General features: G+C 43.7%; 1 protein-coding gene across 1 annotated transcript in view; it reads right to left on the reverse strand.

Moving 5' to 3' along the window:
* Nucleotides 1–16,294, reverse strand: part of PLB1 (phospholipase B1) — a 142,002-nt gene that overhangs the window by 63,671 nt on the left and 62,037 nt on the right. Inside the window, exons 24-27 of the mRNA XM_060754120.2 lie at nt 5,638–5,689; nt 5,408–5,488; nt 2,737–2,802; nt 423–523 (exon numbers count right to left, since the gene is read on the reverse strand). Coding sequence (XP_060610103.2) covers nt 423–523; nt 2,737–2,802; nt 5,408–5,488; nt 5,638–5,689 — 300 coding nt within the window. The remainder of the gene's footprint in view (nt 1–422; nt 524–2,736; nt 2,803–5,407; nt 5,489–5,637; nt 5,690–16,294) is intronic.

The following is a 16,294-nucleotide window of genomic DNA, read 5'->3' on the forward strand; positions in this document are numbered from 1 at the left end:
ATTATAATTATCTTTCTCAAAATGCCTAAAACAAGCATTTGGGAAAAGTTTTCACATGCCTCTGCATAAGCACTTGCCTCATTCTAGTCAATTTCTGGCGCAAATGTCACCGGAAAGACCTTCATATAAATAAATGCAATTGGTACATATAGCTTTTTTTGGTGCTTTAAAAAGGCACAGGATTGTCACACATACACAATTCCAACTTTGAAACCAGAAAGAGGGCAGGGTCCTCTGCCGGGCTTGAAGGCAGCAGATACATTTAGGGAACGTTAGGTGGGGTGTTGTTAAACATTCAACGCAATATCCAAGTTCTCCCATGGACATTGTGTTGTTGCTCTTTCCTAGCATCTGCTGTTTAAGGTATATGTCTCCTCTTCCCATTTAGTCCAGGACACAACAACAAATTAAAGCTGTCTTACTCTGCCAGATATCCGGGACATGATAGCCTGGTATCCTGAAACAGCTGTCTCAAGGGCAAAGGGTCCATTACGTCCACCAGGTTAACAAACACTTTAGGCACCTGTTGAGAACATGGAGCATCCCCAGTTATTCAATCAACATTACAAGATATTCAAAATGTGTATCTCATCTAAAGCAACAGTCATAGTCCATCAATTTATCATCTCGTTTGACCTTAACCTGTGCGCCTCCCAATAGCCGTATCCTTCATAGGCAATGACAGTATTGCTGTGAATATGTCAGTTACTTGCTAAATGTAGTATCTGCCAATAATTAGCAATGCCATGAAACCACTCTACTCTTCCACCACATTCCATGACTTATTTAAGCATGGGACTTCCTTAGCTTTGCATTTGTTATATATTCTCTAGATGGCATTCTTTTGTTGCTGACAATGTCTCTGCTTAGAGATTCATACTGTTGCTAGGGGCTTTTCCATGCATTCAAGGAAAAAGCATGCCAAGGCTAAATTTTCCTTTGTAGAAACTTTTCACAAGCGACTACAGGGTGAGACTAACACTTCCTCATGCAATAGGCTACAAGCAAGGAAAGATGAAGGGGATGGGTAGCCTTAGTGCAAGGTTGAGGCATGGACAGAGGCAGAGGGGAAGCTACTGCCTTTAAAATGTTTTTAAAGACTAGATTATGAGCAGTCTTTCAAAGAGAAAACTGGATGGACTGAGTGACTGGGATATTTCTATTGTGTTGAAATGTTACAAGTCCCTTTACAATTAATGAATGTGCCATGGCTACTGGATAGTGAAATACAACACACACAACCTCTCTATATCTTCTTAAGTACTTTCAAAGGCATTGCCAGATTCATCACTAAGATTTGCTAGTTATGCCTATTCAATGAGTCTCAGAGTACATCAGCTCACAAGTAGGCCAAATAATCCATAAATATAGCATGAAATGCAAATAATTACTTCTGGTCAGAGGTGTGCTTCTGGAGGGTGATGCTTTCTACATAGACAAAAGCCTGAAATACATCCTTCTCTGTACTCTTTATAATTTGCTTTATAACATCCCCTCATTTGCTTTCACTGTAACCCTGATGATATGCCAAGCATGATGTTTACCTTTATAAAAATATTGCTAGACCACCAGGTTTTCTTCAGGCAAGGATAGAGTAACTTGTAGCCAGGGAATGTAGTTAACTGAGAAAGTGTACTCCTACTTGTCTACTGAAAATAGGACCTGCTAGAAGTCTCTATGACAATAAGAAGCTATTATTTGGGATATACTCCCTATTATTTGGGATATACTCCCTACAGTTGCATGCAGAACATAGTTTGGCTCTGTTCTGAGTCTACAAGGATCTTCTCCAGATCTTGGGTTGAGTTGCAAATGGCATTAGGTCTCAAAGTATAATTTTTGACTTGTAGGAAATATCAGGTCACAGAATCATAGAGAGTTGGAGGGGATTGTAAAGGCCATATATTCCAATCGCCTGTCATGCAAGAATACCTAATTACTTAACTGACGTACCAGTATGAGATGGTTCTCCAATGAAATAGAGCCAAACGCACCAAGGCAGTCTGTTCCACTGTTGAACAAGTCTTATGGGCTCATCATAAACATGGAACTCAGGAGTCACAATATATAATGAGTGAGAGAAGGAGAATGAGGATCTGCCCCAAATAGATCCCATGGTTCCAATATTCCATCTAGCAAAAATAGATGTGCAGTACAACAATATGCATTTCTTTTGGGGACTAATAGATAAAGGAATATTTCAATGCCTTAATAATTACATAATCAGAGCTTACAGAACACTTTTAGAGACTACACTGATTTAATTATAATCATATATGTGAAAACATTCCATTTTCTAGGCACTAAAATGGAATATTTTCACAGATACATTAGAATGTAATCACAATGTGTGTGCGCACACGCACGCATGCGCATGTGCCTTCAGGCTGACTGTCAACTTACAGTGACCCCTTATAGGGTTTTCTAAGGCAAGGAATACTCAGAGGTGGTTTCCCCAGTTCCTTCCTTTGAATTATAGCTTACAGCACCAGGTATACAATGGCAGTCTCCCATTAAAATGCTAACCAGACCTGGCCTGTTTAGCTCCCAAGATAAGATGGGATCTGATAGCTCTAGAGTATGGCCCCATGAGCCAATGGCACACAGCAAATAATAAGTTCTAGTTGTACTGCTGAACAGTGGTCTCGGTGTGTACAAAAAAGGCAGCAGTGTTCTGACTGATTGTGCAGCAAAGCACAATCATGGACAAAGCGAAAGTATGTTCTACCAACCTACCTCTGCATAAAGAATGTCAAGTGCTTCTTTAACATAACTTGCAAAATTTGCAGCTGAATAGAGATTCTAATAATAAACAGAAGGAGAATGAAAGAGATTACTGATTCTACAAAAGAGAACATGAAAAAATGCAACACAAACTGCATTTAATAATGACACAAAACTACTGTTATTCATTTCCACATTTATAAACATAATATTGAGTACACATTACTAAATAAGCCTGGTAGTAATGAGTTCTTGTAAGAGTTGCAGTAAAAAGGGAACTCATGACACGAACTTAGAAAAGTTAATTTGCTGAATTACAATTCCCAGAATGTTAAATGTCAGAAGATCGACTTTCTGAGAAGCTTAAGTCCAAAAGAATAACATTTCCAAGTATCTACCTTGATTATTGCAAAAGAAACTAAAATTATTTTCCTGGGAAATATATACACAGCGGTTCCTTGGTATCTGAAGAGGTTTGGTTCCAGGACTCACAGCGGATGCCAAAATCCATGGGCGTTCAAACCCCACTATATATGGCATTGTAAAGTGGTGACTTTTATATAAAATTGCAATATGAAGTCTTTCTTTCTGGGTATGTTACAAATATATATTTCAAAGCCACAGATAGTTGAATCCATGAACAGAGCAACTGTGGATATGGAAAACTGACTGAACAGATGTAAGAGTGTGCCCACTTCAAAATTTTGCCCAAGACCCGAGGAGGCAACAAGTCTGGGGACAGAGTGGGTGAGACTGTTCACATGTTCACACACCCCTTCTATGTGTGACTTGAAAAGGTCACACAATCTGTCACCTGAGATAGCAAACCTTGACAGGTAGAAATATCTCTGATCTCTGGTATGCCATAGCCTTCAGTTCATGAAGTGTATATATATAGAAATGTAGCAGTTCTCTTACACCCTCAAAAAGGGTGTAAGAGAGTGGGGAAAATAAGAGGATGGAGGTTATTTTTAACTGGATTTGGCTGAAACTGGCATGCTTTGGAAACATGATTTTTTTTGGTCTTGTCAGGAGTGACTTGAGAAACTGCAAGTCGCTTCTGGTGTGAGAGAATTGGCCGTCTGCAAGGACGTTGTCCAGGGGACACCGGGATGTTTTGATGTTTTATCATCCTTGTGGGAGGCTTCTCTCATGTCCCTGCATGAGGAGCTGGAGCTGATAAAGAGAGCTCATCCGCGCTCTCCCCGGATTTGAACCTGCGAACTGTCAGTCTACAGTCCTGCCGGCACAGGGGTTTAACCCACTGCGCCAGTGGGGGCTCCTTGGAAACATGATGGGAGATCAGTAATTAGGACTCTGTTTTTCTAATGGTCCACTCATATATTTGTATGAGCCAAGAGACTGCATGTTTCACTGTTTTCTTCCATGACAAGGAAATACATCTTGTGATAATTTTACTTGTCCTCTCTCATGGTACTTGGGGAAATTAGTTGGGTCACTTTCCTTTCCTAACAATGTGAATCGTAAGTTTCATTGTCCCAAGTATTACTTCAATGCCCAAACTTCTAATATCCATTCTCTTTTACCAGTATGTTCATGTTTTAAACTAAAAGTAGAGAAAAGGTAAAGGTTTTCCCCTGACATTAAGTCCAGTCATGTCCAACTCTGGGGGTTAGTGCTCATCTCCATTTCCAAGCCAAAGAGCTGGCATTGTCCACAGACACCTCCAAGGTCATGTGGCTGGCATGACTGCATGGAGCGCCGTTACCTTCCCACCAGAGCAGTGCGTATTGATCTACTCACATTTGCATGTTTTCAAACTGCTAGGTTGGCAGAAGCTGGGGCTAACAGTGAGAGTTCACCCCACTCTCTGGATTCGAACCAATGACCTTTCGGTCAGCAAGTTCAGTAGCTCAATGCTGTCCTTATTTCTATATGTTTCTAGCGCTTTTGAAATTACCGAGTAGCCCCAATGAGCTGCAGAAATTAAGGAGATTTATCACTTCTTGTCTCACAACCTCATGGCCAGGAGAGCGGGAAAGAGAACTTACCTCCTTCAACCTCAAATTAAAACCTTGTTCTCACACCAGAACTGTATTTCAGAAGGAATGAAAACTGACTATCAGTCCCAAGTGCCACTGTCCTGGCTTTGGATGGAGAGAAGAGGCAGACATAGCTCCTTCATGCCTAGGCTCAGACACAGAAGAAAGACTCTCTTTCCATCACAACTGCCAATGCACTGATCTTGGAGGCAAAAGGCAGAAGGTAGCATAGCTCCATCATACTTAGCCCCATACATAGATGAACAGCCTTCCTTCCATCCCAAATGTCACTGCTATGTCCTCAGAGGAAGAGAAAAAAAGGCAGTATCTGCTGGATTTAATCCCCTCCCACACTGTCAATTCTCTTTTCTTTTTGGGTTATGTCTAAATTAGATTACAAGCCTGAGGGTAGGGAGCTGTTTTATTGTTCATTTACTTGTGAAACACAATTTATATTAATGATTCTAAACAACTGGATGATGATCATCATCATCATAATTTTTTTTCTGTGGAGCAGAACCTCCAGCCAAGCAATTCAGACAGCACTAAGAGTAGGAACGTTGGTTGTAGATTATTGTCTTTTTATAGCAACAGAGAAATGTCTTTAATGATTCTTTGCAAAGCTCCATTTTGGTCTTCATTCAGTATGAGAGGCCTTCAAGAACATTTCCATAACTCACCACATTTCTGCAATATTCGCACAGATCATTGATTCCAATAAATATAGTTATGACCTTCCAGTCAGTGTAAATGTTGATTCTCTAATAAAGAAAAGAAAATATATGTATAATTTCTGATGTATAGATACATATTAGCACAGGGTTGTCCAACTATAACTTCAGAAAAGCAAAGTCTGGAACTATTTAGACAATGACAACTAAGCAACTTTCATGAATATCTGCCAGCTTACCGAGTCGCTTTTTATTAATTTCACAAGTTGTTTTGCTTGCTCTGGCAAATCTCTGAAAAAAAAAAGATTGACAAATAGTTAATCAAGAAGGCTGTGCACATCTATCAATTCATAGTTTTTAAAAAGTCTGTAGTCAGAAATGCATATTTCCCTTTTACTAACAGAGAACAGTGGTTCCAAACAGGTAAATTCTCAACCTGGCCTAATAAATCATCCATACCAAACTCGTATCCTCCTGAAATACAACAATGCAGGTGAGAATATTGGGGGTTGTGCTTAAACATATCTGAAAGGATAAAGACTAGGCAAATATTTATTTATTTATTTCATATCAAAAGCATTGCATACATTAGTATAAAACTGATAAAAATAGAAGGAGCACAAGCTGCTAAATATCTTTTGACCAAAAACAGGCAACAGCAACGGCATTGTCTGTAGCCTCCAACAATTCTTCCTCTGTACATGAGGCAGGGCATAGTGGACAAGCATACAGATGCAGAGTTATCTGTTCTGCTCAACAGTCACACAAGGTGGAGGATTCTTTTAGGTAGTGCCATTTTGCTAGGATGTTATTGCTTGCAGCGTCTTTGTGCCGATGTTCATGCAGTGTTTCCAATATGCTTGTGTTCGATCTAAGGTGACACGGAGATATTTATGATGAAAACAATGTTCAAGCTTTTGACCTTCCCAGGAAACTTTCAATATCCTGTAAGCAAATATGAAACTTAGATATCCATCTTAATAACTGCCTTGAGTTCCCTCGGGGAGATAGGTGTGGGATATAAATAAAGTTGTTGTTGTTATTAATTAATTAACACAGGACCATCTAAACTACATTGCTGTTGGGTTGCTATGAGTTTTCCGGGCTGTATGACCATGTTCCAGAAGCATTCTCTCCTGATAGTTCACCCACATCTATGGCAGGCATCCTCAGAGGTTGTGAGGTCTGTTAAAAACTAGACAAGTGAGGTTTATATATCTGTGGAATGTCCAGGGTGGGAGAAAGAACTCTTGTCTGCTAGAGACATGTATGAATGTTGCAATTGGCCACCTTGATTAGCATTGTAGCCTTGCTTACTGGGGTAATTCTTTGTTAGGAGGTGTTAGGCTGGCCTTCATTGTTTCGTGTATGGAATTCCCGTTTTTTGAGTGTTGCTCTTTATTTACTGTCCTGATTTCAGAGGCGGCCCTGGGTAGTTTTCAACAGTAAGCAAACAGTATTTTGGCGCCCCCCCCCCCCCCAACCAATCATTGATATATATTTTCTGTTCGTCGTGGGAGTTCTGCGTGCCATATTTGGTTCAATTCCATCATTGGTGAAGTTCAGAATGCTCTTTCATTGTAGGTGAACTATACATCCCAGTAACTACAACTCGCATATGTCAAGGTCTATTTTCCCCCAAGAGTGCCTCAAGAGTGCCCCTGGGCAAAATCAACTATACTGCAAATGCTTACTTTGCGTAATGGGTTGAGCCGCCCCTGCCTGATTTTAGAGTTTTTTAAATACTGGTAGCCAGATTTTGTTCATTTTCAGTTTTCCTCCTTTTTGTTGAAACTGTACACGTTTGTGGATTTCAATGGCTTTTTTGCGTAGTCTGACATGGTGGTTGTTAGAGTGGTCCAGCATTTCTGTGTCCAGGTTGGTTCATCAAGTGCTCTGCTATCACTGACTTCTCAGGCTGAATTAGTCTGCAGTGCCTTTCATGTTCCTTGATTTGTGTTTGGGGGCTGTGTTTGGTGTAGACTTGTCAACAGCTGCATGGTATTTGGTAGACTCCTGCAGAGGTGAGAGGATCCCTTTTGTCCATTGCTGAATTTAGCATTTGTTGGATTTTCTTAGTGGATCTGTTGTTTGCAACTGGGTTAGGAAAAGAGTGATGAAAAAGGATGTAAGCCAGTGAGTCATTGTTGCTGAAAAGTGGTCAGTGACTCATTTCTGCCATCAAAGGAGTCCTCAAAGTCCGCACACATGGTCAGACCCAGTGGAAATGTGCACTCTGATAAACAAACATCCACTTCTTCAAATATCATGTGTAAAGTGCAGTTGAACAGTATGTCTCTCTTTGTGTGAAATATCTTTCTGAAAATTATAGAAGCTGTAGCACAAATGATTCTTTTTGTCAAGCCTTTTAGTGAAAATTTTAAAAATGAGAAAGAAAGAAAATTCATTATTTGAACTTTAAAAAACACCCCAGATTGAAGACAGGAACAAAGTGACAATGGTTGCTCAAACTCATATACTAGATGCAGTGGTTTGACGCTCTTGTAGCTGATTGCAGAAATGGTACAAAGCACCTTGGGAAACAGAAGAGGAATAAAAATATCTGATTTTGTATGAAGGTCCAGAGCTTCCACAACAGTGGGGGTAATATGACATTTCAAATGCCCCCTTGGGTAAAACTGATTTACATTAACTGGGAACTAGCTTCATATCACTAGAGATAAATAAAGGTTGCTTACCTGTAACCGTATTTCTTCGAGTGTCTATCCGTGAAATTCACACCTATGGGTTCTCCTGTGCGCATGCGCAGCAATCCGGAACTTCTAGAATTTTAATGAATTTTTAAATGATTATTTTAGAGAATAAAGACAGGCCCCGCCCACTCCCCGCCCCCCCGGTATATCAGCCCCCGCAGGCGTCTCAGAGGTAGTTCCCCTAGCGCCAAATAGAAGTTAATGGAGGCATGACAGAGGGGAGGATGGGCGGGTTGTGTGAATTTCACGGATAGACACTCGAAGAAATACGGTTACAGGTAAGCAACCTTTATTTTTTCTTCGTGTCTTCCGTGAAATGCACACCTATGGGTGAATAGCAAGCTACTGACCTGGAGGTGGGTCATGCCACACAGGAAAACAGTACAGCTCTGCCGAAAGCTGCATCCTTCTTAGCCAGCACATCCAGTTTGTAGTGTGACGCAAACGTGGACGGTGTGGACCATGTTGCTGCTCTACAGATCTGATCCAGCGGAACTCCACGCAAAAAGGCTTGGGAGGTGGAGAGTGATCTGGTTGAGTGTGCCACCACGTGAGATGGTGGCTGCTTTCCTGCCAATTGATAGGCTAGTTTGATCGTTGAAACGATCCAAGAGGCTATACCCTGGGAAGAGACAGGGTGTCCCATCATGTCTTTCCTGTATTTTAAAAAGAGCCTTGAGGATTTCCTATGAGGGGATGTCCTATGTAAATAGAATGAAATGGCCCTCTTGACATCTAGAGAATGGAGGGCCACCTCTAGTGGAGACGATGGATTCGGAAAGAATGCTGGTAATATGATGTCTTGGGACATGTGGAAGTGAGAGACTACTTTAGTTAAGAAAGTGATATCGGTACGAAGGACAACCTTGTCCTCGTGGAACCTCACGTACGGTGGGTCCGATCTGAGGGCCGTGAGTTCACTGGCTCTTTTGGCCGAGGTGATGGCCACCAGGAATGCTGTCTTCCAAGAGAGGTGAGATATGTCATTGGAGGCCATGGGCTCAAAGGGCGGTTTTGATAGTTGGGATAGCACCAGCTCTAGGCTCCACTGTGGGGGAGGGGGGGCGACAGGCGGGTGGATATTTTTGTATCCTTTCAAAAACAATTGGACCAAATGATCTTGAAAAAGGGACGGCAAGCCACATTTTCTTCTAAAGGATGAGATAGCAGCTAGGTAGCACTTAACTGAGGAGAGGGAAAAGCCTTTATTGGAAAGGTGGACTAGGAAGTCCAACACTATGGGGACGGGGGCTGTGGAAGGGTTGTGTCCAATTGACTTTGCGAATGTAGTGAATAATGACCACTTATACTCATAAGATTTTGTGGTGGATGGTTTATGAGCGGCGAGGAGTATGCGTGATACTTCCTCCGACAGATTTATTGTGGTCTGATCCTCCATGCCGTTAAGCGGAGGGAGGGGAGGTCTGGGTGGAGAACGAGCCCGTTCTCCACCGTGAGGAGGTCTGAGAAGGGATCGAGATGGAAGTATTCCCTGTTGGAAATTTGGAGGAGCGTGGCAAACCAGTGTTGGCGTGGCCACCAAGGGGCGATCAGAATGCAATCCGATTTGTCCTGAATTATCTTGGCTATGACAGGGGATAGGAGAGGAAGGGGTGGAAACATGTAGATGAGGTTCATTGTCCACCGGAAGAGAAATGCGTCCCCGAGACAACCTGGGGATACGTGAGGGGGGAGTCTTGCGCAGTATGTTGGGCATTGGGTGTTCATTGGGGATGCGAATAGATCTATTGTGGGCATCCCCCACTTTAGTGTGATGGCTTGGAACTGGGATCTGTGGAGGTGCCATTCGTGGTTGTTCTTTGATGTTCTGCTTAGAGAATCTGCCAATGTGTTGTCTTGGCCCGGTAGGTGGATGGCCGAGAGGAGGATGTTTTTCTGAATGCACCATTCCCAGATGCGAGTAGAGATTGATGTCAGTATTTGGGAGCGAGTTCCCCCTTGTTTGTTGATGTAATATTTGACTGCGGTGTTGTCTGTTACTATTTGGACTATATGGTTGGAGGTGATACGGGCGAAGGCCCGAAGGGCTTTCTCCACCGCCATCATTTCCAGTGCATTTATGTGAAGGCGGCGCTCCTGGGGGAGCCAGTGACCGCTGACTTTGAATCCCTTGAGATGTGCTCCCCAGCCTGAGTTGGAAGCGTCTGTTGTCAGGGACATGGACGGGTGTGGTAGTATGAATGGCATGCCTAGGCGAACATTGAGTACTCTTGTCCACCATGTGAGGGAGTGTAGCACCGTGTGTGGGGGGTAGAGGATCCGGGACTGTGGATCGCGGAGGGGGTCGAAAGTTCTGATGAACCAGTTCTGCAGCGGCCTCATCCGAAGCCGGGCAAAGGGGGTTACACTGGTGGTAGATGCCATATGGCCAAGTATAGATTGGATAGCCCAAGCTGAGGCCTGTTGTGCTTGGATGAGTGAAAGGATAGCCTGTTGAAGTTTCAGAAAGCGGTCCTCCGGGAGGAAGGCTCTTTGGAGTGTGGAGTCTATAATGGCTCCTATGAATTGGATGCGTTGAGTAGGTTGAAGATGAGATTTTTCGTGGTTCACCACTAGGCCGAGATCCTGTAAAAGAGATAAGGTGTAATGAATATCTGTGGATAATTGAGACTTTGAAGTTGAGGCCAACATCCAGTCATCCAGGTATGGAAAAACTGTTATGCCTTGTTGACGGAGATGAGCGGCGATGACCGCCATGCATTTAGTAAACACCCTGGGGGCGGTAGACAAACCAAAGGGTAGAGAATTAAACGAAAAATGGTAATCCTGGACCGTAAAGGTAAGAAACCTTCGGTGGGAGTGTCTGATTGAGATGTGGAAGTATGCATCCCGTAGGTCAATCGTTGCTAACCATGCTCCTTCGGGAATGAAGGGAAGGATGTTGGGAAGCGTGACCATGCGAAATTTGCGTGGGGTGATAAAGGTGTTGAGTTTGCGGAGGTCCAAAATGGGCCGTAGTCCGCCATCTTTCTTATCAATGAGAAAATATCGAGAATAAAAGCAGGTGTTAGATGTGTGTGAAGGTATGGAGGAGATTGCTCCCTTAATGAGCAAGGAGTGAACCTCGTCCCATATGGTCTGGGAGGGTTGTGTGATGATGACCTTCCCAACAGGTGGGTAGTTCTTAAACTCAATTGCATAACCTCTATCAATTATGTCAAGGACCCAAGTGTCCGTGGTTATGGATTGCCACTGTGGGAGGAAGGAATGTAGTCTATTGAGGTAATTGAGGTGTTGGGTTGGGGGAGGGGGGATGAGTATACTAAAAACGTCTTCTGTTGTTGTTTGGGGGTCTGGTACCACGGTACTGACCTCTTGCGGGAAGTGGAGGGCGTCTTGTGGCTGCAGTGGGCGCATATGGTCGCTGTCGTCCTCTGTAGAATGAGGTGTTGTAGGGCTTGTTGTAATAATGGGGGCGAAAATAGTAGGAGCCCCAGCGCTGCCGTTGGTAAGTGTACGGTTGTTGGTCATATTTGTACACTGTTTGCTTCATCTCGTGAGAGTGTTTAAGTTGTGAGTCAGTCTCAGGGTTAAATAGACCTGCCTCATCCATAGGGAGATTCTCAATGAGAGAACGTTGAGATTGAGAGAGGATAGCAGCTCTAAGCCATGCATGACGGCGAAGGGCTACTGATCCTGCAATTAGTTTTCCAGAATTATCAGCAGTGTTTCTTGCAAGGTCTTTTTGCAGTTTGGCTAAGAGAAGGGCTTCCTGTTGATAGGCCTTAGCCATTGGTTGTTCAGCTGGTGGTAAGAGTTCTAGGTAAGGGGATATCTTGTTCCAGAGTAGGGTCTGGTAAACACTCATGTAAACCCCATAATGGGCCATGCGTGCAAAAAGGCACGCTGAGGAGTAGAATTTTCTGGCCATAGTATCTAGTTTTCTCCCTTCCTTGTCAGAGGGAGATGCCTGGTTTGTTTGGGTAGGTTTTGGTTGAGCATCGGTCACCACAGAGTTTGCCTTAGGCATCTTAGCGAGCCATGAGGCTGTGGAAAGATCAATACGGTATAAATTTTCTGCCCTTTTAGGGGTTGCTGGAACCAAGGCTGGGGCAACTCCTGTATTTTTTAGGATTTTCAAGAGAAAGGGAAGTGTGGGTAACACCGTGGATGTAGGTGTTTGTTGTTCAGTGGATGTAAAGCATGGATCTGATACAGTATCCGAAGGTTCAGGAGTGGTAAGGTTTAAGGCTTTAGCAAGCCTTATTAGCAAAGCTGAGAAATTTTTAAAATCTTCCAAATGTTGAGGAGACGGGTCTGGGTCTGGCTGGGGGTCTTGAATGATTGGTGTGTCACTCGTGGCCTCCAAATCAATTGTATCTGTTTCAATTTGGTGGGGCATGGCCGGTTCTAAATTGAAAGCCTGAGGATCCATGTCTCTCTGGGGGTCTGGGGGACGAGAGAGTGTAGCTGAAGGAGGTTCACGGGGGGGTTGGGGGAAGTTTGGGTCAGAGTAATGAGGAGGGTACATCCCCTTGAATGATTCAGGGGGGGGGGGTGGGTAGTAAAAGGGATAAACCGGGAAGGGAGGAGGGGGAGGGTACATATGGTAAGGGTATTCCTGGTACCCATAAGGCTGCTGGTGGGAAGGAGGCACTGTGCGTGCCTTTTTGGGAGGGGGAAGAGAAGGAGTCGCGGTTTGGCGTGGATCCGGGGAAGGCGAGCGGCGGCGGCGCCCGCTGGGGCGCGCAGATGCGCTGGGCCGAACTGAGGAAGGAGACTCCTCTGGTTCCGGGGATTGGGGAGGGCTGAGTGAAGGAGGAGGTGAGTCTTGAGAGGGTGGGAGAGGCGGGGGGGAGAGGGAAGCGTTCGGGGGAAGCTGCGGTTCCAGCTCCGTGTTTGGATCCAGGAGTTCGAGAGGAGGGAGATGGGAGGGGTCCTCCATGTGGAGGAGGGAGGGGAGCGGTTCCTGGAGCTGCAAAGTGGAACCAGGGAGAAAAGGCACAGACTGCAATACAGGGGGACTCAAGGGCTGTGTGCCAGTGAGTTGCCGTCCCTTTTTTTGTTTGTTTGATTTTTCTTTTGTTTTTGAAGACCTCGTGGTCTGTTTAGCTGATTTAGCTTTCTTTTTCTGCGGCTCCACAGTGGGAGAGTCCGCTTGTTCTCCATCCCGCCTATCCCCAACGCGTGGGGAGGGAGGCTGGGAGGTATTTTGAACAGGGGAGGATTGGGAGGGAGCGGGAGGAGCCTGCGGGGCCAGGGCCCGCTCGTATAACAGAGCTTTTAATCTGGCATCTCTGCCTTTGCGAGCTCTGGATGTGAAGCTAAGGCAAATTTCACAAGTCTGGAGATTGTGGGTCTCACCCAGACATAGGAGGCATTTAGAGTGTTTGTCTGCCTCAGGGAGATTGGTCCCGCAGGAGGAACAATTTTTAAAACAGAGGGAAGACATCTAGCCTGATAGAATAGTCGTCAGCCGGTCCGTAGTCAGGGGAGGAGAGGTCTGGTGGTCGAGGAGAGTCCTGGTCAAAAGCCAATAGAGTCCGAGAAAGAAAGGAGAAGTCCTGACGATGCTGCCTGTTTGGCGCGGAAAAAGGAACTACCTCTGAGACGCCTGCGGGGGCTGATATACCGGGGGGGCGGGGAGTGGGCGGGGCCTGTCTTTATTCTCTAAAATAATCATTTAAAAATTCATTAAAATTCTAGAAGTTCCGGATTGCTGCGCATGCGCACAGGAGAACCCATAGGTGTGCATTTCACGGAAGACACGAAGAAAAAATATGGAGATTAGGTGAGATAATTCCTTTCTAACTGTGGTGGTTGTATGGCAATCCAGGAATTGTATCAAGCTTGTTTTATCTCTACCAGATAAGGCCTCAAATGAAATGTGGTGAAAATTACTTCTAATATGTGTGTCTTTGAGAGTTCAGGGACATCACCATAGTATCTATGTACATAAAAGCAACAAATAAGAGAGAGGAAGAAGGAAGCACCCGTTATTTCTCACTGTGCTAGATCACACTGCACAGACGTTTGAAAAGAATTAAAAATATTTATACTTCTTTGAAATAGATGCAGAACATAAAATGTTAAGGGTCCACTGAGTTTGAGGGAGAAATTCCATGGTATTGGGAGATATCAATAGCATACTACTTTTTGAGTAGTAAGGATATAATATACTCCCCCCCCCCCCGCACCACCACACACACATGTTTTAATGTTGATGTTAAAACATGAGGAGGGGATTCATTACTAGTTAAATGGAGTAAAATTGGAGCAATTTTTCTTCACTGTTTCTCAAACTGTGTTTTTAAAGGATCCCTGGGGAGCAGGCTAAACATTTGGGAGCTATCTTTCTATTTTTGAGGCTTTTTACCATATGCATAAATAACTTCACATTGGGTTGTAGGTTTTCCGGGCTATATAGCCATGTTCTAGAAGCATTCTCTCCTGACATTTCGCCTGCATCTATGGCAAGCATCCTCATAATATTAAACATTATTTAACTTCACATTGTTAAATAATGTGTAATATTAATTCAAACTCTCCATGTACCCAAAATATACATGCTGAAGCGTTATGGGTTTTTTTCATCCAAAAAGAAATGTTTCAAACTGTCAAAACTTCATAGTTTGTAAACAAAACAACTGGCCTGAAAAAAGGTATTTTCTACATATGACAATTTTAATAATTTTTGAGGAGTCTGAAAATGTTTTGTATCACCAGTATTACCCAAGGCACAAATGCACACTGTTGTACTACAGCGTGATAGTAACTTTACTACTACTGGTAGAAGGGAGAAGAGGGTTGCACAGGTGTTGGAGGAGGAGCAACAGCGAAAGCGGATTAGAGACATATTCATGGCTCCAACTGATTCCGAGTCCTTCAAGAGATTCTCAGATTGTGAAATGGGGGAAAGAGAGGAAAGCAGGGGAGTTAAGCGGGCTACTCGAGAACAAGAATCAGATGAGGAGATCCAAAGGAAGCGTATCCGTGATATACTTAGTGCTCCAACAGAAGATGAAGACTTTGTGGGTTTTGAAAGGAGTGATGGGACTGGGAGTGACGATGGGGAGGAGGATGCTTTAGACTGGACCCGTGTGCAGGAGATTAGGGACATCTGTACTCAGCCTACATCCCGTGATGACTTTGTGGGGTTTGCAGAAGACTGGCAATCTGGGAATGCTTGGGAGGACCTAAATCTTGAAAGATGCTGGCAAAGGTGGAGAGATGGGCGTCGGTGCTCAGCTGCAGGGAATGAGGCAGCTGAAAGTGATGATGAAAGGGTGGGGAGCAGTTCATCCTCTGATGAGGAGTTATAGGATATAAGTTGGTTTGAATTCAATGGGTCTTTGCAAAAGGCAAAGTGTCTTATTGGGTTTGGATCTTTGTTATTGTCAATACTCTCAAGTTTGGGTCCTTGGACTACAGATCTCCATGTTTCCATGACTTCTGGCTGGAACTCCGTAAGTGCTGACTTCCACCTTCCCTTTGACTCTGGACTGTGTTTTGACGACTATGCTTTTTGGACTACTTCATCTCATTTTGGACATGCCTGGACTTCGGACTGCTTTTGGACCTTGATTTTGCATGCTCCCACCTTGTTTTCTTCTGCCTTTTGGACCTTTTGAATTTCAAGCAGATTGCTGTAACTTTTTGTTATCCCAGATTATACTCCGGTATAATCCAGATTATATTTAAGTTGGGTTTTTTGCTTAGCGGTTGCTATAGATTCTTAGTTTGTGCTACAGGCACTGAGTTAAGTGTCTCTAAGCCTTTTTTGTGTTTAATAAACCTTTGTTTGGACCTTTTATACTGTGTTTGGCATTCTTGAGGCTTCTGGGTCTTGACACACACACAACCACAAACTCCAAGGCATTAGAGGAAGGCAAACCAACTCCATCTAATGCCTTGGATGAAAAAAACATACAAATCTATAAGTATTCAATATCTTACCAACAGAAATGCCAAGATATGACAAGATCCCGAATACTTTTAGACAACCTGCTTTTGTAACGAACAAATATGATTTCTTCTCATTTGCTTTATGGATATGTTGATAATCTTCCCCAAGATGGCATTTCAATGACCGATATCTCATTTTACTTGGGTCACTCATCCCTGCAACTACTGTGCATCTATTGTTAATCCCAGCACTGTTCCTACCATACACTAAGCACAGCCAGCACTGAAACAATGAGCCCTATTTGCTTCAATGAGG

Source organism: Anolis sagrei, chromosome 1 (genome assembly GCF_037176765.1).
Source record: "Anolis sagrei isolate rAnoSag1 chromosome 1, rAnoSag1.mat, whole genome shotgun sequence".
In the NCBI taxonomy this organism is placed as follows: Eukaryota; Metazoa; Chordata; class Lepidosauria; order Squamata; family Dactyloidae; genus Anolis; species Anolis sagrei.